This window comes from Sinohyriopsis cumingii, chromosome 11, assembly GCF_028554795.1.
Source record: "Sinohyriopsis cumingii isolate HCF-2022 chromosome 11, ASM2855479v2, whole genome shotgun sequence".
NCBI classification, from domain to species: domain Eukaryota; kingdom Metazoa; phylum Mollusca; class Bivalvia; order Unionida; family Unionidae; genus Sinohyriopsis; species Sinohyriopsis cumingii.
Window position 1 is genome coordinate 54,216,771 of NC_142971.1, and position 26,932 is coordinate 54,243,702.

The 26,932-nt window shown below is 33.7% G+C and overlaps 1 protein-coding gene and 1 long non-coding RNA gene across 5 annotated transcripts in view; one reads left to right on the top strand and one right to left on the bottom strand.

Annotated features, from left to right (window-relative positions):
* The window catches only part of LOC149788472 (cilia- and flagella-associated protein 54-like), a 255,451-nt gene extending 239,304 nt beyond the window's left edge, over positions 1 to 16,147 (top strand). For all 3 annotated transcript variants that reach the window (XM_089974455.1, XM_089974456.1, XM_089974457.1), the window contains 3 exons: positions 7,962 to 8,118; positions 11,236 to 11,316; positions 15,185 to 16,147. In XM_089974455.1, coding sequence (XP_089830581.1) covers positions 7,962 to 8,118; positions 11,236 to 11,316; positions 15,185 to 15,304 — 358 coding nt within the window. In that variant the 3' untranslated portion in view covers positions 15,305 to 16,147. The remainder of the gene's footprint in view (positions 1 to 7,961; positions 8,119 to 11,235; positions 11,317 to 15,184) is intronic.
* On the bottom strand, positions 887 to 4,455 carry LOC149788474 (uncharacterized). 2 transcript variants are annotated; one of them, XR_016424152.1, is made up of 3 exons: positions 4,401 to 4,455; positions 2,391 to 2,498; positions 887 to 1,339 (listed from the first exon to the last, which is right to left on the bottom strand). It is a non-coding gene; the product is annotated as an uncharacterized LOC149788474 (long non-coding RNA). The 2 variants fall into 2 exon arrangements; XR_016424153.1 differs by having other exon boundaries at positions 4,331 to 4,455.
* Positions 16,148 to 26,932: the final 10,785 nt, after the last annotated feature.

Here is a 26,932-nt window from a genome sequence, read left to right on the forward strand (position 1 = left end):
AACTTCAGTTTCAGAAACAATTATACTGTTTCCAAAGATAATTATTGCATGAGTTCCAATGACAGTTCTAATGTCAGTTCCAATGACAGTTCTAATGTCAATTCCAAGGACAGTTATGATGTCAATTGCAAGAACAATCATAATGACATTTGGGACAATTATAATGTCAGTTCCAAGGACAGTTATAATGTCAATTGCAAAAATAATCATAATGTCATTTCCAAGGACAATAACAATGACAGTTCCAAGGACAATTATAAATTTATTTCCAAGGGCAGTTATAATGTTGATTGCAAGGACAATTATAATGTCCATTCCAAGGACAATTATAATGTCAGTTCCAAGGACAATTATAGCACCAATTCCAGGGACAATTATAATGTCAGTTCGAAGGAAAATTATAATGTCAGTTCCAAGGTCAATTATAATGTCAGTTTCAAGGACAAATATAGCATCAATTCCATAGACAATCATAATGTCAATTCCAAGGACAATTCTAATGTCATTTCCAAGGACAACTATAATGGCAGTTACACTGTCTAGAATATTTGTAAGATATATATAAGTGATACAAATCATAACAAATAACAGTCCCGTCATGTGCACTGAGTAAAGCAGGGATCTCACATCCCAGGATTGATTGAGATTGATACATCAAACTGAGAGCAAACAGTGCAAAACTTGTTAACTAGCCTAAGTACTTATAGCTCTCATTGAGTTTTTGTCAAAGTCAAGCACAAAACAGGAACAAGACAAACAAAAAATACGTGACTATGTCTAATGGAAGTAAAAATGTTTGATGCTGTGCTTAGTTGATTTTGACTCAGGTGATAAAAATTACAACCTTGTTTGTATTGACCTGCAAAATAAGAAAAGAACAACACCATCAATTTTCATAATGTAATTTGGTGTAACTGTATTAGTCATTGTTTCTGTAATGATAGTAATATCAATAATGATGATATTACTGTCAAAACTGCAAAACACAATAGTAATTATAGATGAGTGGGTGAGTAATGAGAAAAATGAATGAATTATATAATGGAGAAATTTGTGACTGTAAACAGATAATGATAGTATTGCATATTGGTGCCATTTTTGGATTGTTCTTTATTTAAGCTATTTGATTTCAGTGTTCAGAGACAGCATATCTGGTAATATTCCTTTTCTTTCCTGGTTTTGGAACTCCAGTTGCAGCTGTAAGCAATAGGGCAGGTTACAGATTAGGTGGATGTGCTGTCATTCATAATGTCCTCATGTGAAAGGTTAACCGAAGTGGGCAGTGTTTTAAATCCTTTCTGATAAACTTTGGAACATGGCTGGTTGCAATGTCATCTCCCTGCAAATTAAATCAAAGTAAATTTATATTCTTTATTTCAGTCATGTAGGTTACCATCCAAAAATAAATATGAAAACATTAACACAAGCCGCATTGTCTGGTAGGTTGGTATAAATGTAATCAGTAAGAGTGCTTGATTTTTATGTTACCCTTGTAGGCTTATTTACCAGCTGGTCTAGGCCTAATGATTCAATAAATTCCATCCAGTTGTTCCTTATTTGAGTACTGAGAAAGTCCTTATCTATATTGCCAAGTATATGTTTCTTTCTCCTGTGCAAGAACAATTTCCATTTGTTTCAAAAAGTTATCATTCCAAAGTGGTTTGGAGGAAGGTGGCCTATGAGTGAAACCAACTAGGAATAGTTTTGCATTATTTTGAGAAATGTCCACCCAAATACTCTCAATTTCATGTGACTCCAAGTCAAGTCGCCTTTCTACACTTACATCTTCTCTAATGTATACAACAAGACCCCCCCCTGCTGTCTCTCTGTCCCTACGTAATGGTTTATTGTAGCCTTGACAGTGAAAAAGATTATCATTGTGGTCAGCATTTAATTTGGTTTTAGTGAGTCCTAAAAAAATGTATATTATTTTCCTTGGAAGACAACATTAACTTAATCTGGTCTATATTTCCCACTATACCTTGTATATTTAAGTGACCTATGTTAAAACCTTTTGTATTTAATATCAATTATATGTATGTCATCTTGCAATGGGGTACTCACTCAGAGATTGTCTCCATACTACTTTTATCATTCTGACATCCTATTTCTGTATTTAAATGTTCATATATATTAGCATCTTTAAAGTCACATATAGACCCTGAAAATCCGTTAACTTTTGCATTTACAAAAGTGTCCACTGAATAGTTAGAGACAAGAGTCTCACTAGGTACATTTAGATCTGTTGTAAATGAAGCATTGGCATTCTCCTCTTTGCCAGCTTCCTAGTATGTCTAATACATTGATTGACAGTCTGTTTGCCATGATGGGATACCTGTGTTATGTGCTCAGGTTATCCACAGTAGAGACAGTACTCTTTATTATAGTACCTGAAAATGGGAGCATACATGCTAATATTTCTCAGTAGTTGAGAGGTTCCTTTTCTGCTTGAATGAATTTTGTCTCTGTGGTAGAGACATAGGTTGACATTCCTGGTTCTGAAGAAAAAAAGAAAGAAAGATGTGTATTGTGGAATGTACTGTAGGTTGAAGTCTTCACATAGGTCAATTATCAGATCATTGATTTCTTTCACCTTGGTGTCCACATGAGTAGGTAGTCCTGATATCATTATTTTACATGTATTTGGGCTGCAATACCTAGCAGCATACAGTAAACTTTAAAAATCTGTTCTGATTTGATTTAGTGACCTTCCCTCACTGGCATCATTTCCACCTACTAAAATAATAATTTGGTTGTATTTGGTTAGGTCAGTATTTATTATTTTGTCTGTGATGTTGTCGATTTTTGCACCTCTTAGAGTCTGTACATCTGTTTCGAAAAGTCTCCTTAGTATTATACTTTTCAGTATTGAGGAGTCCTATCTTTTCTGGCTTGTGATTTCATATGTTGGACTCTGGATTGTATTTCAGACATCTGTTGGAGGAAGGGGTGCAGAAATTGGTGTTTCAGTTGTGTGAACTAATCGAGCTGATGTTGACAGATATTTCTGAGCAGTGGGAAATGCAGTTGCTGGTGCAGGCAACATACTTGTCTGAGCTGAGGGCCATGGGTGTACACTTATTGATGTTGCAGGTGTGACATATGACTGAGAGGAGGGTACTGTTGTTTGCAATGCAGGTCTGGATTACTTTGGGTATCAGTTTTTATTTGCATGGTCATTTTACATTTTCTCATGGCTGGTATTGGGATTGTCTGTGTCTCAGCATCTGGTACTGTTGATATTTGGGAGTCTGTCTGAATTGCTATTTCACATGAGGTTACTTGCTCATTAATCCTTCCCTGTGCTGACTTAATAGCATGTAACTATAGTTTTAATTCTTCAATTTGGGCCTCCAAGTTCCTAATTGTTTTTTGATGTACACACATGAAGAAATCATTAAGGTTTAAGCCATCACTGCTGTGGTCATGATTTATGGAGCATGTAATTGCCTGACACTCTGGAGGGGTGTTAATTTTATTGCCTGAGTCATCTAGGTCAAATACTTTAGGAGCTGTTTCATGTTTGGTACTACATCTAGTTACTGGTGTAGATGTCAGCATATAACTGCCTTCAGCATGGGTATTCTCATCCTGTCTACGTTTACAGATAATATGATCTATGTGAAACTGTTCAGCCCCTGTATATGTAAGACACATGTTGTTTTATACAGTACTGTAGCTGTCATTGTTTTTCTCTTGTGTTCTGTAGATAGTAGCATTTTGAACACTTGAACTGCATGAAGTCATGCAAGGTTCTGAATCCAATATCAATTTTACAAACTCAAACTTTTGTGGATCTATATGCACAGTGATACTGTATTTATTATGTTAGACCCTCTGGAATTCTGGATAAATCTCAGCCATATTGTATAACTCCAAATCATCATCTGTACCATTGTTTTTATTTTCACTCTGAACATGACTTTCCAGCATGGGATTATTTATGTGACTCTGATCTTCAGGTATAATGACATACTAAAGCCAGAGAATGATGCAGTAAAGGTTGAGCTGAGTGTGTTGAGTAAGGAACCTACAAGACTGGTATTTAAATATGTTTCCATGATTCTGATATTTTCAGCTTGTTCATAACAGTGATAGAAAGTATATGAAATCTCATATGACTAGCACATATCCTTAAACTTTTGAAAGAAAATGTATAATGTGTTTGAGTTGGTATCAACTGAAGAAGTTCAGAAAGGGTAGATGTTCAGTTTCAAGTTAATCCACTTTGGTAGCCATCTTGGATAACCTAAAATCCTTTGTTTTAAACAGGTTTCCAAATTCACTTGAATAAATGAAAACATGAACATTAAATTTCAATTACACTAACTTAATATTGTCATAAATCCATAGTATAAATTATGGCAATAGGTATTAGCATATTTAACACCAGTTTTTACACCAAGTTCATTGAACTGAGTGGAGCTGTGTTAAGACCATCCATACATGGCAGCCATCTTGTCACATCCTAATTTTGGCACATACAATCATTTTAATTCTGAAAAAAATTAATGCATAAAAAGTTTCAGATTGCATTTATTTTTTCGTTTGATAAAAATTAAAATGATCTGAGTGAATCCCTCCATCATGGCTGTATCCATTTAATTATAAGTATGTGCCTTAAGGTTTTTCTGATGATTTTCATTGCTATTTTGTTTCTTCCAAATAATTATTATTGAGATTGACGTTAATAATTTAATTAATTTAGTTTAGTCAAGTAAGGATGTGAATAAGCTGATAAATATGGAGCTGATAAACAAATAATTCGTTATTACTGTTAAGTTTAGTCTTTTGAATCCATTTGTTATCTGAGTTTACATGAGTTGTGTTCAGATTGACTTTGGATTAACACATTATTTTGGAATAATTGACAACTCTTTCAATGGCATGCACCATGGAACATTATTTCCTTCAAGACTATCAGAATTCTTTCTGAATGTTCTTTACTTTTGGACTTGCTAAAGGATATTTAGAATTATTTGAGATTTAATTTAAAATACTGTAATTGTATCTTAAATTTTCACTTTTCACAATACTGTGAGTGTTTCTTAAATTTTTTATTGATTTTACAAAACTTGTTGGTTTTAGTTCTTTCTGTTAGGTAGGTTAAGACATAGTGTCGAAACCAACATTGATATGAGCAGATCAACATGGTTCATAGAGTGTAGAACACAGTAAGCATCACTTAAAGACAGTGTTGTAACAACATTGATAGGTCAGCAGATCAACATGGTTCATATAGTATAGAACACAGTAAGCATTAAGACAGTGTTGTAACTATTGATATGAGCAGATCAACATGGTTCATAGAGTATAGAACACAGTAAGCATTAAGACAGTGTTGTAACAATATTGATAGGTCAGCAGATCAACATGGTTCAGATAGTATAGAACACAGTAAGCATTAAGACAGTGTTGTAACAATATTGATATGAGCAGATCAACATGGTGTATAGAATATAGAACACAGTAAGCATTAAGACAGTGTTGTAACAATATTGATAGGTCAGCAGATCAACATGGTTCATATAGTATAGAACACAGTAAGCATTAAGACAGTGTTGTAACAATGCATTGATTTGAGCAGATCAACATGGTTCATAGAGTATAGAACACAGTAAGCATTAAGACAGTGTTTTAACAACATTGATATGAGCAGATCAACATGGTGTATAGAGTATAGAACACAGTAAGCATTAAGACAGTGTTGTAACAATATTGATATGAGCAGATCAACATGGTTCAGATAGTATAGAACACAGTAAGCATTAAGACAGTGTTGTAACAATATTGATAGGTCAGCAGATCAACATGGTTCATATAGTATAGAACACAGTAAGCATTCAGACAGTGTTGTAACAATGCATTGATTTGAGCAGATCAACATGGTTCATAGAGTATAGAACACAGTAAGCATTAAGACAGTGTTGTAACAACATTGATAGGTCAGCAGATCAACATGGTTCATAGAGCATAGAACACAGTAAGCATTCATACGGTGTTTTAACAACATTGATTTGAGCAGATCAACATAGTTCATAGAGTATAGAACACAGTAAGCATTCATACAGTGTTTTAACAACATTGATATGAGCAGATCAACATGGTTCATAGAGTATAGAACACAGTAAGCATTAAGACAGTGTTGTAACAACATTGATAGGTCAGCAGATCAACATGGTTCATAGAGCATAGAACACAGTAAGCATTCATACAGTGTTTTAACAACATTGATATGAGCAGATCAACATGGTTCATATAGTATAGAACACAGTAAGCATCACCTAAAAACAGTGTTGTAACAATATTGATTTGAGCAGATCAACATGGTTTATAGAGTATATAATACAGTAAGCATCACATTGTGTATACTCTGATGTTTTGTTTATTGAAAGCATTATGGTAGTAGATGCCAGATCTTGTGGCTGGTAAAGGGCAGGAAATTCTATTTATTGCAAAAAAGATGAATTTGTAGCCTGCCATATTGCAGTTAGTATTACAGTTTGTCACTGAAAGTATGACCAGGGGAAGAAATGTGTCCCACAATTGGAATTTTGTCTAGCTTCTTTGTCACAGAAAGTATGGTCAGGGGAAGAGAAGTGTTCTGCACCTGGAATTTTGTCTATTTTCTTTGTCACAGAAAGTATGGTATGTGGAATAGAAATGTTCTGCAACTGGAATTTTGTCTAGCTTCTTTGTCACAAAAAGTATGGTCAGGGGAAGAGAAATGTTCTGCAATTGGAATTTTGTCTAGCTTCCTTGTCATTTAGTTTTTAGTTTTTTTCTGACATATTGGGAGCTGCAGTTGTTACATATTATGAGGTAAATTACATTCTCTGTTTTGCATGTTGTGTTCGGACCATATATATTCAATACATGTAATTTGCTCATTGTTGCACTAGAGAATGTGCTTGTCCATTATAATGATTTGTTGGCAGGTTTTGCACCTTTTATCACCACATGGACTAGATGTGCCAGTGTGGTCTTGTTTTGTGATTGGTGTTAGCTTTGCTCTGACTAGGATGTCTTAAGTAGTGGTTGGTTGGGGAGGATTAACTTTAAATTGTCACAAGATTCCATGATGTTCCAGTGCTTCTGGATATTTGGACCTACTTTGGGGTTGTTTGGATGGTAGATCAGGATAAATGGTATCCAATCAATCATTTCCTTTTCTTTATATTTTAATTGCTTAACCCATTGTCTTGCCTCTGCTATCAGGTCTCTATTGAAACTTAGTTCATCAAATGTTGAGGCAAATCTTCTTTTTGGAGTACTTCACCATTAGATTGAACTCTGCATGTTCTCAGTGCCTGGCTACATGGGATGTTCTGAATCCAAGGCTTTGGAAGACAGGTGGATGGGAGAAGATAAACTTCAGACAAAATATTTTCAGTTTAATAATTTCGTCATTTGGCTCATTACTCACTCATTAAGATGTAATTGCTACTGTTTTTTTGTGTAGTTCTTTAGGGTTATTATTATTGTTATGTACATTACTGCCATGACAAAAACAATTACTTAACTGGGATGCCAGTTTGTATTAAGGAAATTGATGGTGCTTTTGTTCTCCTTTTCTAAATCTGTACCAACAAGGTTACCAATTTTACAATCCAAGTCAAAACCAATTAGACGTAATAAATTGAACATTTTCAAATGTTTCCATTAACTTTTGTAATTTCATAGTTTTTATTTGTGTTTATGCTTTGTCTTGTCTCTTTTATGTGTTTGCCTTTGACACAGATTCATATATATATATATATATATATATATATATATATATATATATATATATATATATATATATATATATAAGGTGGTCTCTCACAACAGGTCACAATGCTAAATAATTAATAATTTGTGCATTGAGAATATGGTCCCTCAGGACAGGTGGTCTTACAAAGCAGTGTTCTTTCAAGACTGGTTTTACTATATAGATATATATATATATTATTTTTTTTCAGGCTTGCTGTCCTGTCACAGCGTGCTGAGATCTATCTTGGGGAGAAAGTGAAGAAAGAGCCTATAACTCCATTGCCCACAACAACCTCCTCCAAATCCAAGAAAATCCAGCGCATCAAGCCTCTTTCATCCAAAGATCAGAAGGATGAACAACTAGAAGTAGGATTAATATTTTCCTATTTGGAGAAATCATTAGATATGCTAAAAACAGATCATCTTTTATTTGCATGGCTTATATCAAAAATTATTTTTCTATAACTCTTGCCTCAAAACAGGCGAGCAATGCATGTATATTGAATTCAATTGGTATATCAACTAGTTGTTCATCTTGAAATCCTGGTTGTAAATTCTACCTGAATATACATGTACCTATTAAAAACAAATTTTACATGGATGTGTCATGGGTAAAGGGTGTGTTGCACACTTAAACTGAATCATAGTAACCTACTGTCTATGGTTTATTCAGTATTTTGACAATGGATCAAAATATTATTGATAAAACATATTACAAGATAACTTCCGAGGGGGGCCCCAAGATTTTGACTGCCTAAGGACTTCCACAGGGTTTAATTTGGCACTATTTATTCTAATTTTGTTAAGCATCTCCATTGTGCCCCAGGTGAATCAAAAATATACATGTACCTAAAATATTTATTGACAAATAATGCTCTTACCAGCCAGAAGGAATCATTTAGCCATCAGCACATTAAACCATGAGCAAATTTTCACTGTAGTACTTGCCATATTTCCAAGACAGAAAAAATAAATTTTCAAAGAATCTATGAATTTGAAAGTTTAGCACATTGTTATCCGCTAGGGTCCGTATTTGGAGGGTCTTTTATACACAGGGGTAATTTTACAACAAATATTAAGGACAACACAAGTATGGCACAGTTTCACCTCCAAAAACTAAAAGGAAAACTATATACAGTAGTGACACAGATCTCTAATTACCCATGAATAAACTAATGCAACATGTTACTCTTCGTTACAGCTTGTACTAAGTATAACTACTGTAGTGCTGATTACCCTGTATCGTTTCATTCTTTACAATATAACTTAAAAAATTGGAACTAATGAAAATGAAACAGTTTCTTGTAATAAGAATTAATTATTTATTGTCAATTTCATATAATATCCATATATTAAATGTGATAATACCTCATTACCATGCGACATTTGATGTTGTTATTTTTCTTTGCTTACACGTATAAACTGTGTACTTCTGATGCAGCGGTCACACCACAGCCCTCATTAACATATTTGTATTAATGAGCCACATGTAAACATTTGCCCATGAACTATAATACACTACTTAAGAGTTCTTTTTACTTTAAAGGAAAATATTGGGTGAGAAAAATAATCTACATTGGGGTTTGGATCAAGACAAGGAAATCCCAGTCGCAGGGTTACATTATATGTCTCCCCACTTGGCAAGCCTCATGGGGAGACAAATAATGTAACCCCTTGACTGATTTTCTTGTCTCTGTCCAAACTCCAACATAGATTCTATATAGGTAACCTTTTTCCCCAGGGTTTAATGAAAACACAGACACAAATTCATGTAACAGGATAAATTATAAGCTCCATATTGTCTCTGTTTATGCATGGGAATCTGATCATATAAATATATATGTCTGTTTATGCATGGGAATCTGATCATATAAATATGTATCTGTTTATGCATGGGAATCTGATCATATAAATATGTGTGTCTGTTTTTGCATGGGAATCTGATATATAAATATGTGTGTCTGTTTTTGCATGGGAATCTGATCATATAAATATGTCTGTTTATGCATGGGAATCTGATCATATAAATATATGTGTCTGTTTTTGCATGGGAATCTGATCATATAAATATGTGTGTCTGTTTATGCATGGGAATCTGATCATATAAATATGTGTCTGTTTATGCATGGGAATCTGATCATATAAACATGTGTGTCTGTTTATGCATGGGAATCAGATCATATAAATATATGTCTGTTTATGCATGGGAATCTGATCATATAAATGTGTGTCTGTTTATGCATGGGAATCTGATCATATAAATATGTGTGTCTGTTTTTGCATGGGAATCTGATCATATAAATGTGTGTGTCTGTTTATGCATGGGAATCTGATCATATAAAATATATGTGTCTGTTTATGCATGGGAATCTGATCATATAAATATATGTGTCTGTTTTTGCATGGGAATCTGATCATATAAATATGTGTCTGTTTATGCATGGGAATCTGATCATATAAATGTGTGTGTCTGTTTATGCATGGGAATCTGATCATATAAATATGTGTGTCTGTTTATGCATGGGAATCTGATCATATAAATAGATGTGTCTGTTTATGCATGGGAATCTGATCATATAAATGTGTGTGTCTGTTTATGCATGGGAATCTGATCATATAAATGTGTGTGTCTGTTTATGCATGGGAATCTGATCATATAAATATGTGTCTGTTTATGCATGGGAAACTGATCATTATAAATGTATATATACATGTACTTAAGAAATTACAATTTTGTAAACAACTTTTTTTTCTCTGAGTGAGGATCATTATCTTAAGCCGAGTCAAGGACCTTATATTTTTGTTTATATATAGACTACAAGATGATTGTCATTTGTTTTATTATGATTTTGGTGATGGATTTTCTAATTATAACTATCCTTCTAGAACAGTGTACTTTTTACCCGTATCCGGGGCTCTCATTTTACGTTTTAAATATAGAACAATCAATTGCATTATTGTCTTGTCCTTAAGTTCATTTGGGCTGGAATTTTATTTATTCAAACTATTTAATTCAAGTGATTCTTCTCTGAAGATACTAAATTCTCTTCAAAAATAGCAATTATGGAAATAGAAGCTTGAATTTATACTGAAATTTCAAATAAGGATTTAATTCTTGGATTGTATTATTGTGATCCTACAAAAGACTGTTAGCACACCAGAATTATACAGGCCACCATATGCACATCAACACTTTCAGCACTGGATTTAATTTGGTTTTGTACTAAAGTTTATTTATAACTTTAATTATTAGGACTTGAGTCTGTAATTCTAGGATTATTTGTGGTTTAATTTGCAAATACCTTTACATTTTCACTTTGTATTCAAGGGAAATAAATTATTTGTTAAATTTCACAAAGCTTGTTGCTTCTCACTCTTTTCTATTACTTATTTTAAGACCATAGAGTTGTAATACTTTATAAAATTGATGGTCTGAAATATCTGAATACATTCTGAAGCTGACAGGGTTTGTTTAATCTGCAGATCTTGCTGAGACAGTGTGTGGAGGACATTGGAAATCTATTTGGGGCACTCTTTGAGCAAGAGCCTGGAACCATTCCAGAGGTAGGTTCACTTAAATCTGTGTTAAGAGAATGATCTTGGGGTAAGTGGTAATGGACTCTCTTCACATATCTAGTCCTAAATTCAGCCCATTGTTCTAGCATATGCAAGATTAATGAGTCTATCAAGTCGATTGATGTGGGATAGAGAAATTCCACCCGATGTATCATAGTTCATGGACAAGAATGATGTTACTATGAGCCTTAGGCCAGGATTTTCCTTTCCCAAACTAATATGCATGGTTCATTATTTTCTTACATTTGTAGGTCAAAAAATATGGGTGCTAAACAAAATAACATTAAATGGGTAAATGTTGATCAATTTAAAAAAATTGGAATGGACAGTCTCATATTCCTGTATGTTTATGGTCATGTTGTCCAGTTTAGAACACATGTGGAGGAAATCTCTTTCATCATGTGACTGCAGTCTTTCATCACATGACCTTCTACTGTGATCTTAGTGCACAAAATTTCTATAATCACTTCAGTGTCCTTTGAAAAAAAAGACTGACAGTAAATTGCATTACATTTACATCCTAAAGCATGCAACAGCTGAAGTTTAGTCTCTAGCTAACAGAACAGTTTGAACTTTTTGATGTAGTTACTGGTAGTAATTTTGTCCAGTTTTAGGTAGAAAATGCCATTATTGGTTGATTATTGTTATTTTCTAAAACATTAATCTTTTCATTATTATTTCTCAATGGGAAATCAATTCTTGATCAAGGTGGAATCATGGATTGCCATTATTTTTTACCATCTTGTTTATTAATAGCACCAAGATCCTGCAGTGTTGCATGTGAAAGATTTTATTTATCATACTCAAATATAATGGGATATAGAGACAGGATATATGTGTACTTAATATTTAATTGTATTAATCCTAGTCACATATAATGGGATATAGAGACAGGATATATGCGTAGTTAATATTTAATTGTATTAATCCTAGTCGCATATAATGGGATATAGAGACATGAATATATGTGTAGTTAATATTTAATTTTTGTTAATCCTAGTCACATATAATGGGATATAGAGACATAAATATATGTGTACCTAATATTTAATTATTGTTAATCCTAGTCACATATAATGGGATATAGAGACATGAATATATGTGTACCTAATATTTAATTGTATTAATCCTAGTCACATATAATGGGATATAGAGACAGGATATATGTGTAGTTAATATTTAATTGTATTAATCCTAGTCACATATAATGGGATATAGAGACAGGATATATGTGTAGTTAATATTTAATTGTATTAATCCTAGTCACATGTAATGGGATATAGAGACGGGATATATGTGTAGTTAATATTTAATTGTATTAATCCTAGTCACATATAATGGGATATAGAGACATGAATATATGTGCACCTAATATTTAATTTTTGTTAATCCTACACATGTATAGTAGAATAAAGAGACAGGATATATATGCACTTAATATTTAATTTCATTAATCCTACAAACATGTAATAGTATATAGGGATATGATATATATGTGTACTTAATATTTAATTGTATTAATCCTAGTCACATATAATGGGATACAGAGACATGAATATATGTGTACCTAATATTTAATTTTTGTTAATCCTACACATGTATAGTAGAATAAAGAGACAGGATATATATGCACTTAATATTTAATTTTATTACATACATGTAACGGGATATAGAGGCATGATATATGTGTAATATTTAATTTTTCCATTCTTAATTGCTGAAAAAGACTTTATTCACTGATAAAATTATGATAAACTTTGTGCAGTATAAAGTTACTAATCATAAAACCAATCTCTTTCTAATGCATTTTTATGAACACAAGATACTGTGAAGTTTGTTTTGCTGTCCTGAAAATGGAGCAAGTGTTTTGTTTTCTCCAAATTTGATGGGAATCAAGTAATACAAGATATCCTAAGTTGTGATTATTAAGTTCAACATTCGTATTGTCAGTATTTATGTTCATTGATGATAGTTTCAGCTATTTGTATATGTATGTAAAGAGTTTAAGGGCACATCAGCATAATACTGGTTATATGGTGGTCATTAAAAAGCTAGCAAGTCCATGAGGCGAAAAGATTACAGGACAAGAAAATGGAGGTTACGGGTTGAAAGGAAGGAGAACTGATTCTATGAAGTATTTGTTTTATGATATTCTCCAGTGGGATAAGAGATACATTACAGGGTCGGGTGGTGAAAGGGTATTGGTAGAGAAATTGAGGGTGCTAACATACCCTTTGAGTCCCCAACCCTTTTGTATACGTGGTATCACATGAAAGAATATTGTCTAATTTATTGTATGACAAGGACTTTCTTGACTTTTATGTGAGCTCTTGTTTTTGTTCACCTGTGTCACATCATGTTTTCTTGCTCCCTTATTTTCAAATGTTGCATCTGCAGTCAAGATAAATTCAGCCAGTCATTTTCACCCGTTTGTATTCTCATGTTTCCTAAAATTCTTGAACATCGCCATTTCCGTACATTTTTGTGACAGTGCTTTTTTATTTCAATTTAAGACTAGCCTAGATCATTATATCTTATATTTAGAAAATAAGGCTGGAAATGAAGACATGTCATATCTAAGGAATATGTTTGGAAACTTTCATATATAGATTTGACTCCATCTTGATTCTGCTTGATAACAAAAAATGCATTAGTGCATCCAATGGAGGAAAACTGCCTTAATAATGCAAAACATTCTTACAGTGCGACCTAAATTTACACGAAAGTATTACATTGCTCTATTTTGGGGACATGTTGATAGTATGTTAGAATGATGACAGTTTTGTGAAATATATATGAGCACAATATTTTCAAAATACTGAATACCAATGACTGTATTAGTAATTTCGGTTTTGCTTCCTTAGAGGAATGTTAAAGGTTATTATTATTTTTTTCTTCTCCTGCATTGAGTCATTTATATTGTTTAGCAGATTGATGTTTTCTTTCATTATTCATTTACAGGATGATAAATACAAACAATTTTGTCCACTGAATAACTTTACAATTATTTATCATACTGTAATATAGATATTCCTTGAAAAGTTCCATTTTAATATAGATATTCCTTGCATAGTTCCATTTTAATATAGATATTCCTTGCATAGTTCCATTTTAATATAGATATTCCTTGCATAGTTCCATTTTAATATAGATATTCCTTGCATAGTCCCATTTTAATATAGATATTCCTTGCATAGTCCCATTTTAATATAGATATTCCTTGCATAGTCCCATTTTAATATAGATATTCCTTGCATAGTTCCATTTTAATATAGATATTCCTTGCATAGTCCCATTTTAATATAGATATTCCTTGCATAGTTCCATTTTGGCCTTTTTGCAATTTTAGTTCTTTCATTGATCATATGGAGGATAGCATGATAAATACAAGCAATTTTCATTGTCTATCATTTCATTTTAGTTGCCAAAATAAACAGTTTCAAACATTTTCTCTTTCTCTCTCTCTCTCTTACATTGCAAGCCAGAGCTATTTATCCAGAGACCAGAGAGAGCATCATATGCCATTAATCAATAAGCTCACTTGGTAACACCCATCCATGAAAAACCAGCTCAGCTTATTGCATGACCTAGCACCTGGTTATCAGAATTTAGAACACAGGAAAGATCAAGGAAAGCTGCCATCATACAATAAGCTTTGCTAAATTTTTGCATGTCTTTTGAGACTATACTGCTTATATATTTAAAAAAGGCATGATAGAGTCAAACTGCAATGTTATCATAAATAATATCGTGACATATTTTTACAACTTTTATGTAAATAATCATCATATTTTGTTTATTAATGATGTCTTAAATGTCTAGGGCATGATTATATAAATATTTCATCTGTTTATAGATCCCATTCGAGGTGAAGAAATCCAACATTGATATTTTGGAGAACCTATTTGACCCAAGTTTTGGTGCGACTGTGAAAGGGACACCTTTGGCCACATGGCTCATCAATACGTTGGGTTGATCCGAGATACAAGTCATTAACAGTCAAATAGCATTGAACACCCTTACATGTTATTTATCAGTACATGGCTGGTAAATTGTGGAGAAAGTACATTTTCGGCTTGATATTACAATGGTGGTACAATGAAAGGATTCTAATTCAATCTCACATTCTTGCAAAAGGATGGGCTTTAGATGATACTTACAGATTTGCTGATTATACTATCAATCAATTAATTAGGCTGTGAGGTTTTCAAGATAAACATGTTGAGTCTGATTATATGTGGAGCTTCTTATAAGAAAGGAACATTCTTTTTATACAGATGTCATTTCATTACAGCAAAAATTCTTTCTTGTGATACTCAAGCCTCAAATACTACCAGAAGATACGAAGAGGATATGACAAAATACCTACACCCAGTTTTTAAAAAATACTGTTTGTAAAGATGTAAATGATTTAAGCTGAGTTTTTTTTTAATAACTTATGTGCTTTTTTAATACTTTTTTTCAAGTTGTATAAAAATGTTGCATTGTTGTATTTACTGTAGTTTAGTACTGTGGTTTTTAAAAAAATTATATTTTGTATTTGTTTTCCAAGTTTGTTATTATTTTCTTTGCATTAATTATTCAGAATAGAATATAATTTACATGAATTCCATCCATGTTATTCAACATTGCTATATGTAAACTGAAATGTTGCTGTTTTACAGATCACCTCAAACTTGAATTACCTGTGATAATAAGACTTTAGTAGTCATGCTCCTGTTCTAAAAAAGACAAATATTTTAAAGTATTTTTGGGGTCTTTCCATTAATTAATATCAACGTTTTTAGAATATTTACATTAAAATTGCATTTAATTTTTAGTGTTTATTTTCATTCTTCCCCTCCCCCCCTTGCAATGTGTCAAAAATCGGTCATGTAGGTAAATGTTTCATGGAGATGCATGTAAGATAGAATGTGCACTGAATTAAAACATCCCTAGCCCTGTTAATTCACAATGAAAATACCACTGACATATATTGTTCTTGATGTTTTTATAAATCATGACTGAGTAATTTCTTGCTTGTATGCTACCCTTTTTTCCATGATTTACCAAATTTTAAGATTTGTTTGCCATTCATAATGTTGCCTAATTTTCTATGACCATAAACATTTTGTCCAAATTGTTTTTGTCAATGGTTCAGGGTATTTATCAATAGCAGCATCACTTTGTACAACCATAGATCTATAGTTGAGGTGATTTTGACAACGTAACTTTAGTTTGCTATGGATTCAAACCTTGTATGTAGTTTACACATGGGAAGAGGCAGAAGCTTATTAATATTACAGTGCTAGGTCTAAGCCCAAGGACACTTGAATTGAAACTGTCAGTGTCTTTTCTGCTTGACATGTTTTGTCATAAGTAGACTTCATTTAGTTGTCATAAGTAGACTTCATGTCCCTATTGATTTTATGGCTAAGAGGTGAAAGGTCAAGGTCATGGGAGCCAACATGGTAATTGGGGGGGTCACCTCAGAAAGTTTCAGAATGTTCATCAAACTTTACAGGAAGTATACACTTGAGCAACTCCTTAATGATTCATGAGTCATGAATTTAATAGTCAAGTGCACAGATGCTAAAATTGTCATCCTGCATTCCAATGATAAATTTACATTCCTCAATCTTCCCTCTCCCAGTTATATTATCAACTTCATAGCAGGGCTGAGCAAATCCCATAGCCCGACGTCCTGGACTAGTAATTTTTGAAGTCGGACAAGTAAAATTTTCCAAGTAGCTAGTCCAGGACAAGTGCTTTTTTAAAAAAGTCAGGCTAGTCCTTATTTTCATGCTTTAATCACTATATCTGCCTTTATTTGGCCAATCATGCCCTCTGGGCGTACTGAATACTTGATTCTAACCCTCTTCGTGTATACATTTACTTCCTGTTACCGCTTGACTGCATATTGGGCTAAGCGACCAAATTATTGGCAAATCAAAACGCGTCAAACAAAAGAAAGCCAGTATGATCAATTAGCAGTGTTGTAAACAGTTTTGTTGCAATGAGTTTACTCAGTCTAGATCATAACAAGCGGCTCACTATGATTTTAATCCAGCGAGTCAGTGGAATTAAATTAATGAAAGTTACTTTACCGACATCAGTGTTGGTTTCCTTTATGAACTGATTAAATGACAGTAATGATTCTTTAATTTATAATTGATTATACAGATGATTAACTTCCACGTGCGATATTGTGTTTGAAGCGAAACAATTATGCTAATTAATGAGCGGTTTCAGTTCGTATTTAAAAGATCAACTTGATGTTATGATCACATTAGAAGTCGTTGTCAAGCAGGCTGATAGTTACTCTGTGGATAAAATGAGTTTGCTAAATTATTTTTGCAAGGAAGGTAATAACGGCGATTTGGCGAAGGTAAATTTATTTGAAAATGGATGGATAAAACGTAAGACGGATACTGAGTGTGCGGTAGCTATTTCTGAGTGTGAACGAGGATTTAGTTCAATGAACTTAATCAAGACTTCTTTAAGGAATTCCTTAAACCAAAAGAGTTTACAAGTGCTAATGAACATTTCTGCAAATGGACCAGAGCTTGAGGACTTTAGTACTGGTGCAGGTGGCAGACATATACATGGACACATTTTCAAATCCATCAGCTAAAACTTATATACATGAACCTAAAGAAGCCAAATGTATAACAACCAATGTTTTTGAAAAATTAAATTCTTTTAAGAAATAATTACATTGTATATTATTATTTTTTTCTTCTATGGATTAAGTACATACGTCTCATCAAATCTCGGCAAGTGATTATCATTTTGGGACCAGTGAAAAGTAAGGTGGGACTAGTGAAGAGTAAGGTGGGACTAGAGAAGAGAAAGGTGGGACTAGTGAATTTTCTGAAACCACTTGTCCTGGACTAGTGGTTAAAAAAAAGATTTGCTCAGCCCTGCATAGCTACATTACATCTGAGGAAGGGCAGCTACCAAATATGTCTGCGATTCAAAGATTAAAGGTCATAGTCACTGGATGTGAAATTGAAAAATGACGTTGCATTTTTGATAGCTATGGCCAATTGCAGGGCTCAGGCATTCTTCTAATACATATTTATAATCGAATCATGGTCACAATGAGCTGGCAACTCTGCTGAACAGGCTATTCAAGTACATAAAAGGATCACTGCTGGTATCGTATATGTAATTTATTTTAACTGTACATTCTTAACATAGCCAATAGTAATGTGGTTAGCATTGAGGACAGACAATCTTTTGATCGACCTGTGGAACTTAATGTTTGATCTCAGCACGCAACTGACAATATTTGCTGGCATTAGTAAAATAATTATATGTGTGGAGGCAGCCATGAACAATTGAAAAAGATACAATATTATTGATATGGGTAATTATAAAACCTGACCCAGGTGCACTTGCCTGGGCACCCCCAAACCCAAAGAAGGGTGTTCATTTTATAACACCCTGGGTTCACTTAGAGGGTGTGTGTGCTTGATTACCAATCAAAATTCAGCCTGAACAGCCCTCTGACTCTAAAATTTTGTTTTGCACTTAGTAATTCGCTAGAAGGTATGTTCACACACAATGGGGAAAATAAATATAACAATTACCAGTGAAAGTTATTCAACTGATATTCAACATCATACACTTGGGCATGGCAATCTTTTGCTCCAACCAGATTTCATACAAGCCTCAGATTCAGGTTTGGTAACTAATAAATCAGCACTGCTACAGGAAAAATCAACATTCTTACAAGGCCTGGATTGTAAATGGGGCCTTCATTGGGGGGTCCCCTCAAGGTAGACACTACTTTTGGGGAGGCCTCCCACCTCTTGTTGCTCACAGTCAAAGAAAATGTGAAATATGAAGATTTGTTACTGTAATAGAAAAATAAACAAACTCAGTACGTCTGCAGACCAAATCAGCAAGAATGGATATATTTACTAAATATCTACCCATGTTACTAAATTCTCAATAATAATAGTTACTGCTGTGCAAGGTCATATTAAATGTAACTAGAAAAATGCTAATAACCCTCAAGAAAGTTCAATTCCAAGAAAAAACATCTTCAACAGGGGCAATTCCACATGATAAAAACAATGTACATAAAGAGAAAGCTCAGATCATGACATAAAACACAAGGTAAAGGAAATTTCTTTACAAAATAGAATTTAAACAGATCTTAATGGCTGTGACTGAAAAGAGAATGATGGACAGTGTGCATGGGCAATGTATTTATTGGGCGTCCCAGGGGTGATTAGTGTTCTACAGTCATCTTGATAACCCTAATGGGAATGAAGTCTCATCATATGGTCATGGTATTTTCTGCAGGACCAGCTATGCGATAGCAAAAGATTGTATATTATTGATATTAAAATGGAATTTAAGGAAAACACTTCTACTTTAAGTAGCCACTCATCAATGCAGTTTAGACTTTTGTAACAATGTCATTATAACACAGGGCAATCAAAGTACAGTGCAAATATTACTTGTTGTAAATGATAATCTTGGAAACCACATGTCTAAAGAAAATGGCCATAGTCCGTCTTTGCATTAGTGTTTTATCACATACTAGTGAAAATGTTTCACAAAACGCTTATATTTACTGTAACTATTTATGATACCCGATTTCTTAGACATGTAAACATTGTGCAAAACATTTTTATCTGTAACAAGCCAAAATAAGTTGTCTTTGGAAAAAGGTGAAAACAATGAAAATTATCCTGGCAAGAAACTTTTTAATTTTAAAATAATAGACTGGTCTCTATTCATTTATGCATAAATAAATAATTAAAAAACTCCATTTGTAATCTTATCAATGTATCACAGTAATTGCGTTGGGGCAAAATCTTGGAATTTGAAACCTACTTGACAAAAATACATTCATGTCAAAGTCAAGGATGCAAAATACAGTCCATATCAGTCATCCAAACTCATGAGGATGAAAGAAATTTAACTCGAGGTTTTACGATAACTGAAAATAATGCTGTAAACATGTGGGAACATTCTTGATATCAAATATACATGGCCAGCAGTACCCAAGGGATTTCAAGTTCATTTGAAATGGCATCTGGATAACAGATGTTATACAGGATACAGTACAATACATTCCTACATAATTATTCTGATGTAAATTGTTTCCAATTCAATTATTGCAGCAAATCAACTGTCAGATGAAAAAAATACAATTAAGAATGATCAAGTTCATTCTGTATGATTGGGGTAAATGGAAGTCAGTGTTACTGGATGGAAGTCTATAATTGGGATAAACGAAGTCTGCATGATTAGGGTAAATGGAAGTCAGTATGATTGGGGTAAATGGAAGTCAGTATGCCTGGGGTAAATGAAAGTCAGTGTGATTGGATGGAAGTCTATGATTGAGATAAATGAAGTCTGCATGATTGGGGTAAATGGAAGTCAGTATGATTGGATGGAAGTCTATGATTGGGATAAATGAAGCCTGTATGATTGGGGTAAATGAAAGTCTGTATAATTGGGGTAAATGGAAGTCTCTGTGATTGGATGGAAGTCTGTATGATTGGGATAAATGGAAGTCAGTGTGATTGGATGGAAGTCTATGATTGGGATAAATGAAGTCTGCATGATTGGGGTAAATGGACTTCCATTTACCCCAGTCATACAGACTTCCATATACCCCAATCATACAGACTTTGTTTATCCCAATCATAGACTTCCATCCAAACAGAAGTCAGTATGATTGGATGGAAGTCTATGATTGGGATAAATGAAGTCTGCATGATTGGAGTAAATGGAAGTCTGCATGATTGCGGTAAATGGAAGTCTGTATGATTGGGGTAAATGGAAGTCTGTATGATTGGGGTAAATGGAAGTCAGATTCATGACAGCAGGCTGTACATATTCTTTACATTTCTCATTGTTACATCTAATGACTATAACAGATTCTCTCTTGACCCCTCCTTCATAAAACTTGACATCTGAGTAACATGTTACCCTGGACATGGAAAGCTTGAAATCAACTAATGCAGATTTGGATTACTCAAATCTCTTTGAGAAACATTTTGAGACCTGATGGAGAGGTCTGGAGATGAAAATGTACAATTTAAATCGGGGGCCCCGAATGGCCGAGTGGTCTAAAGCACTCTCCGTTACCGATCACTGCCATCTCACCTCTGTCTGCGCCGGTTCGAGTCTCAGATTCAGCCAATGTGGGTATGTGAGAAAGCTTGCCAGTAGCTTCTCGTGGGTCGGTGGTTCTTTCTGGGGTTTTCCCTGGTTCTTCCTCCATCATTAATACTGGCCGCCATGTATAGCCTATCGTGTGCTGAAAAATGGCGTTAAACTCTACAACAACAACAACAACTACAACAACAATTTAAATCCTATTGCAATACGTTTTCCAATGAAATTAATAACCTTCTCAAATGAAATATAGATTTAAATGTGTTAGTGGATTCTGTAATATTTCTTCACACTTAACCCAATATACAGTGTGCTGCATATCCACTACTTTCCTTGGATAATGGACTGGTTCTCATGTTATTTTATGAATCTGCATAAATCCAGCACCCTTTCATGAATGGAAGATGTAGATGTTTAATCAATGACTGTACATATGTAATCAACAGAACTTTATTCTGCTCAGTTCTTTTTGACAAAATCAGGTTAGTCTTGTATTATACCTGTACATTTTTCAGTATGATGTATTTTGTTTTTCTTGGGGTGATTACAGTAGTTTGTTTCTTAAAGCAAACTTAATTGATAATTGGATAATCTGATGCATGGATGATGCTAGTATACAGCACAAAAATGGGACAGTTCACAGAGTACACATTGAACTAAGATGGTGGCATTCTTCATCACTCACACTCCTCAAGATGAACTGCTGATATGTCAGAGGAGGGAAGAGAGCCCCACTCCATCACCTGGTCACCTAAAATAGCATACAAAATCAAGTGTCACTTTAATTTTTGTTATCCAAGCCACTTTAATAAAGTGAAAAATTAAACAAAAAATTACTAAATAAACACTGGTATGCCACTTTTTAATTTCTCCTTTATAAAAGGTTCCTATAAATAAGTTAAGCAAATTTCCCCTCCCTGGGCAGGCTAAATTTGAACAACACAAACCAAACTAATACATATATTTTGGGAAACGGGAGCATTTGTGTGAAAAATAAAAGCAACTTCCATGATGAAGAATCATAGATTCCCACACTTGGCATATGCAAATGATATGGCTAGGAATAAAACTGATGGTGATTCACAGTGACCTTCATTATAATGAACTCCTTATATGCATTCATCTGTCCTTGTTTCCATCCATCCAGCCATCTTTTTGTTCAGCACACAATCTTGTGAACACATCTAGTCCTGTAGTTCTTGATGGATTTCCATGAAACTTGACGAACATTGGGTAATCACCTGATGATGTGCATACTGACAATCAATATACTACCAAACATTTTGATAGAGCTGGATGCAGTGTTTGACAGTCATTTGAATGCAACTAGTCTCACAGTTTTTGATGGATTGCTATAAAACTTGGCACATATTACAGTCACCATTTAAAGACATGCAAATTCGACAAATCTCTATGCTTCTGCACTTTTTGCAAAATAGTTATTGCCCATTTTCAATGCAATATATAACAGAATCTTTTGCAACTACTTCTCCCATTTTCAAAGGATTGTTTTTAAACTTTGTACATGTCACAGTTAACATTTAAAGATTTCCACCTCAACAAACCACTTGCCAGCACCATTTCAGTTAGGAGTTGCTGTCTTTCCATCTTGCATTTTAATGCAATGTAAGCCAATCATCAGAATGCAACTTGTCTTGCAGTTTTTGAATACTTGCTCTGAAACTGGTTATTATGATGGTAATCATCCTAAAATGCTCGTATTGACAAACCACTGTGCTCCAGCAATTTTTATAAGACTTACTGCCCTTTTGGACATACAATTTGATATCAATGAATCTAGTCTATTGCAACTATTCTCAGTTTTTTCACTGCGTAGCTGTGAATACAACTATTCTTGCAGTTGTTTTTAGTGCAATATTGTGAACCTTACTAAATATTATGGCCATCATTGGATGATGTACAAGATGGCCAATCACTGTCTTCACACGATTTTCAGAAGAGTTGCCACACTTTCTGGACAAGCTGAAATGGGTTGCAATATACGACTCAAGTTTGTGAACTAAACTAGTCTTGCATTTTTATGGATTTCTTTCACACTGAAGAGATACCTACTAACCAATTATTGTAAATGTACGACTTTATTTTTTAATAAGATGAGGGCATTAGTCTTCTGTAAGCACCATGGGCTTTTCACCAAAAGTCTTCAATGGTGCTTAGTCTGTCAAGAATGAAAATGGTGCTGATTTTACATCCAATATAGCCAGCACAAAATGGCTATGTGAAAATCTTACTACTTAGAAATAGCAGAGAAGGTTTCAAAACTCGGTAGCTAAAAAGAACAAATGGTCTTAAACTTGAATTTCTAAAAATTCATTTTGGAAAGTAGAGCATCAGTCCCTTGAAGACTCTTGTTGTAAGTTAGCCTTTTTTTTTAACGTGCAACAGGAGGCAACTGGGCAGACAAGAGTAACTATGTATGCCCAATCAGATCTTGAGGTGGGTCATGAAATACAGAAAATTTCGTTCTTCCATCATTTATGATTTAGACAAACTGCTCTTTATTGTCACTACAGTAGTCCCCCTCTTGAACAGTCCCCGCTTCTTATAGTCAGAATCCCATGACACTGACAAGTTTGTATTCAAAAGTACCCCTCAAGGACGGCCACACCTCTAACATGACCAGCGATCAGCATATTAGTACAAAAATGTAAAATGTTTCCCTCATGAGCTGCCAATTGTTTTTCAAATGTATCCAAAACCAATAATTAATTAATAAGAACTATTAATGCATATTCAGTTGAAATAGGTCTATTATTATAACAAGAAGAACCTTTTAATTATTACTGTTACTTTTAAACGAAGATATTAAATGAAGATATTAAGTGCTTTGAAGTATGTAGCTTTCTAACTATGTATTTCTCAAAAAAAATTGTAGTCCCCCTCTGGAAAGGCCACCCGTCTTATAAGGCCACTTTCCTAGTGCAGAAGGCCATATAAGAGGGGGACCACTGTATTTGTTAACTTGGACATGCAAACTCAAGTTCTCTCTATAATTTATTGCACGGTTTGAAAGTGATACAAGTTTTATAAATGTTCATTTTTGTGTGTGTGTGTGTGTGTGTGAATTATAGTTTTAACATAGCTATAACAATTTTAGTCATATTGCTATGATATCTGCAGTATGGCATTGGGGCATCATGCCTCAGACATGTAGCATGATGTCCCACCCAGTCACATTATCCTGATAGTAGGTCGACCAGTCCTAACACTAATAACTTAATACTGAACACCAAGCAAGGCCACTGTGAGTACAAGTTTCAGAAATCTTTGGTATGACTTGGCTGGGTTTCAAACCCACAACCTTCTGCATCCAAGATGGATGCTCTAACCACTTAGGCCACTGAAGTGGTCTTCATCATTGCACTCAGTAGAGACTGGGTAATAGTTTACTGTATGTTCATACTTCCCCAAAGGTCTTGCTGAATACTGCTTTTTAGCTTTACCATTCCAACTACCAAAATAATCATGCTGTGCTTTTTTATTACATTTAAGAAGTAAAATTCAACCTAAAAGAACCTTTACCAATGATCATAAACTATTAATCTTTACAAAGATGACTTCAGCAGTCTTTTGCAAGGCAATAAAGTATAACTGCTACTGTTTCTTCAACATGCATCTCTGATTTACCTAACTTTCAATGAATGGTTGTTCCACATTGTGTACTTCACCTATAAAAATTTGCCCAATGGTCTTTCCCACACTAATGCTTAATTTACTTGCAACACAAATCTCCTAAGCTATTGTCAGATAAATTTTGAAATCTGGGAAATATTGCTTGTTTGTCTTGAACCACTTGCACCTTTCCAATCACCATTAACTGTACATTACCATACTGGAGGAGTGTTAGTATTTCGTAAGCATTAAGCAGGCAGCTAAGTAAATCAAGACTGTGTACTGTTTATACAGGCAACAGGTTACGAGAAAATACTGAAGAGTCAAAATGCTCTCTCTGCCGTCGTAAGATTTATTGGAACTTGTGTTTTTATAAACATGACTGGGGGTGGGATTTGAAAAAATTTAATATAATGGTGGGTATGCAGCACTTCGAGCACTGGTCCTTCCTGTGCATAATGTGCACCTAATTTTTGGCTGGTAATGCATTTGAACTATCCCGCCTTAATACCTGGTGAATGAATGTCTGCCTGCATTAGGATATTACAAATGAGTCTATAGTTCATTTATTATGATGTTAACTATAGCACTATGCATATACTAACCTTCATTATTCCAGCATAATGAGCTAATGACTGAATTGCTGTACAGCATCCAGCAGTGTCCATTGTTGTTCCCACTGAACTACAGAGATCATATTGTGCTTAAACTCTTAAAAGGCCAAAGAAAACAGAAATAGATTGCAGAAAGTATTTTAATTTCTTTATTCAAAGACAGATATTTTCAACAATACATTGTACCTTTTCACTATTGACTGTAATAGATGGGAATATGCTCAAAAAAGACATTTTGCAACAATAAAGCAGCTTTTCCTTCAGATATACTGGTACATGCATTTTCACATAAAATTGGTAACAATTAGGAAAACGTATTTGATATTTTATCATTGTAAAACATCAACGCCCATTACTGTCCTGTCTTGTATCTGTGGATAATCAGTTGATATAATATAAGAATAAGACATTGTGTCCTCTGTTCCTAAAAAAATGTGCAAACAAAGTTATATTTTGTGATCAACACCAAAAAGTGTTTAATGTGCAACTTTAAGCAACTGATACTCATTCATCAATGTCCTGAACATATTAAATTCAAATAATGATAATAGAAGAAGGTGGTAAACCTTATACTGTTTATATAAGGCAAAAGCCACACTTTTATACATACACATGCTCAACAAAATTTAAAATCATTATATTCTATTATTCTTAATTATTGTTATTATTGATCACAATGAATTGATGGCTTCACAGGAAAAGAGTAATTGTTTAGCAGCTTAAATCTTAAGGGAACATTGTAAAATAAGCATATAACATGGAAATCTTTGAGGTTCAAGGCTATTTTTAGACAGGAAAGGTAGCTTTGATAAGGTTAAACTGGTAATATGTTCACTGTAACAGTTGGTTTCAATCTCTAACAGATTTTCAAACAAGTATTATTAAAACGGAACTTTTGTGCTAAATGGCTTTACTTTCCATGGCTTCAAATATTCATGGTTTTTGTAAAACCTACAAATTATTCCAAAACTGAAGTCATCACAAGCTAAAATGTTGGTTCTAAACTCTCTTTTGAAGATTACCAGTATACTATGAACATTCTACTGACAATATATAAAGCAATCCTCAAAGAATTGTCAAAGACTGTATTAAATATTTAAATTAGATCATTAATGAACTATTGCATTAGCAATGATAGTTAAAATAATGTGATTATTTTGTCACTACTGTGTATACTCTTATTTTGTTACATATAAAATATTTTGAAAAATCATATGGCTAATACTTTGTTT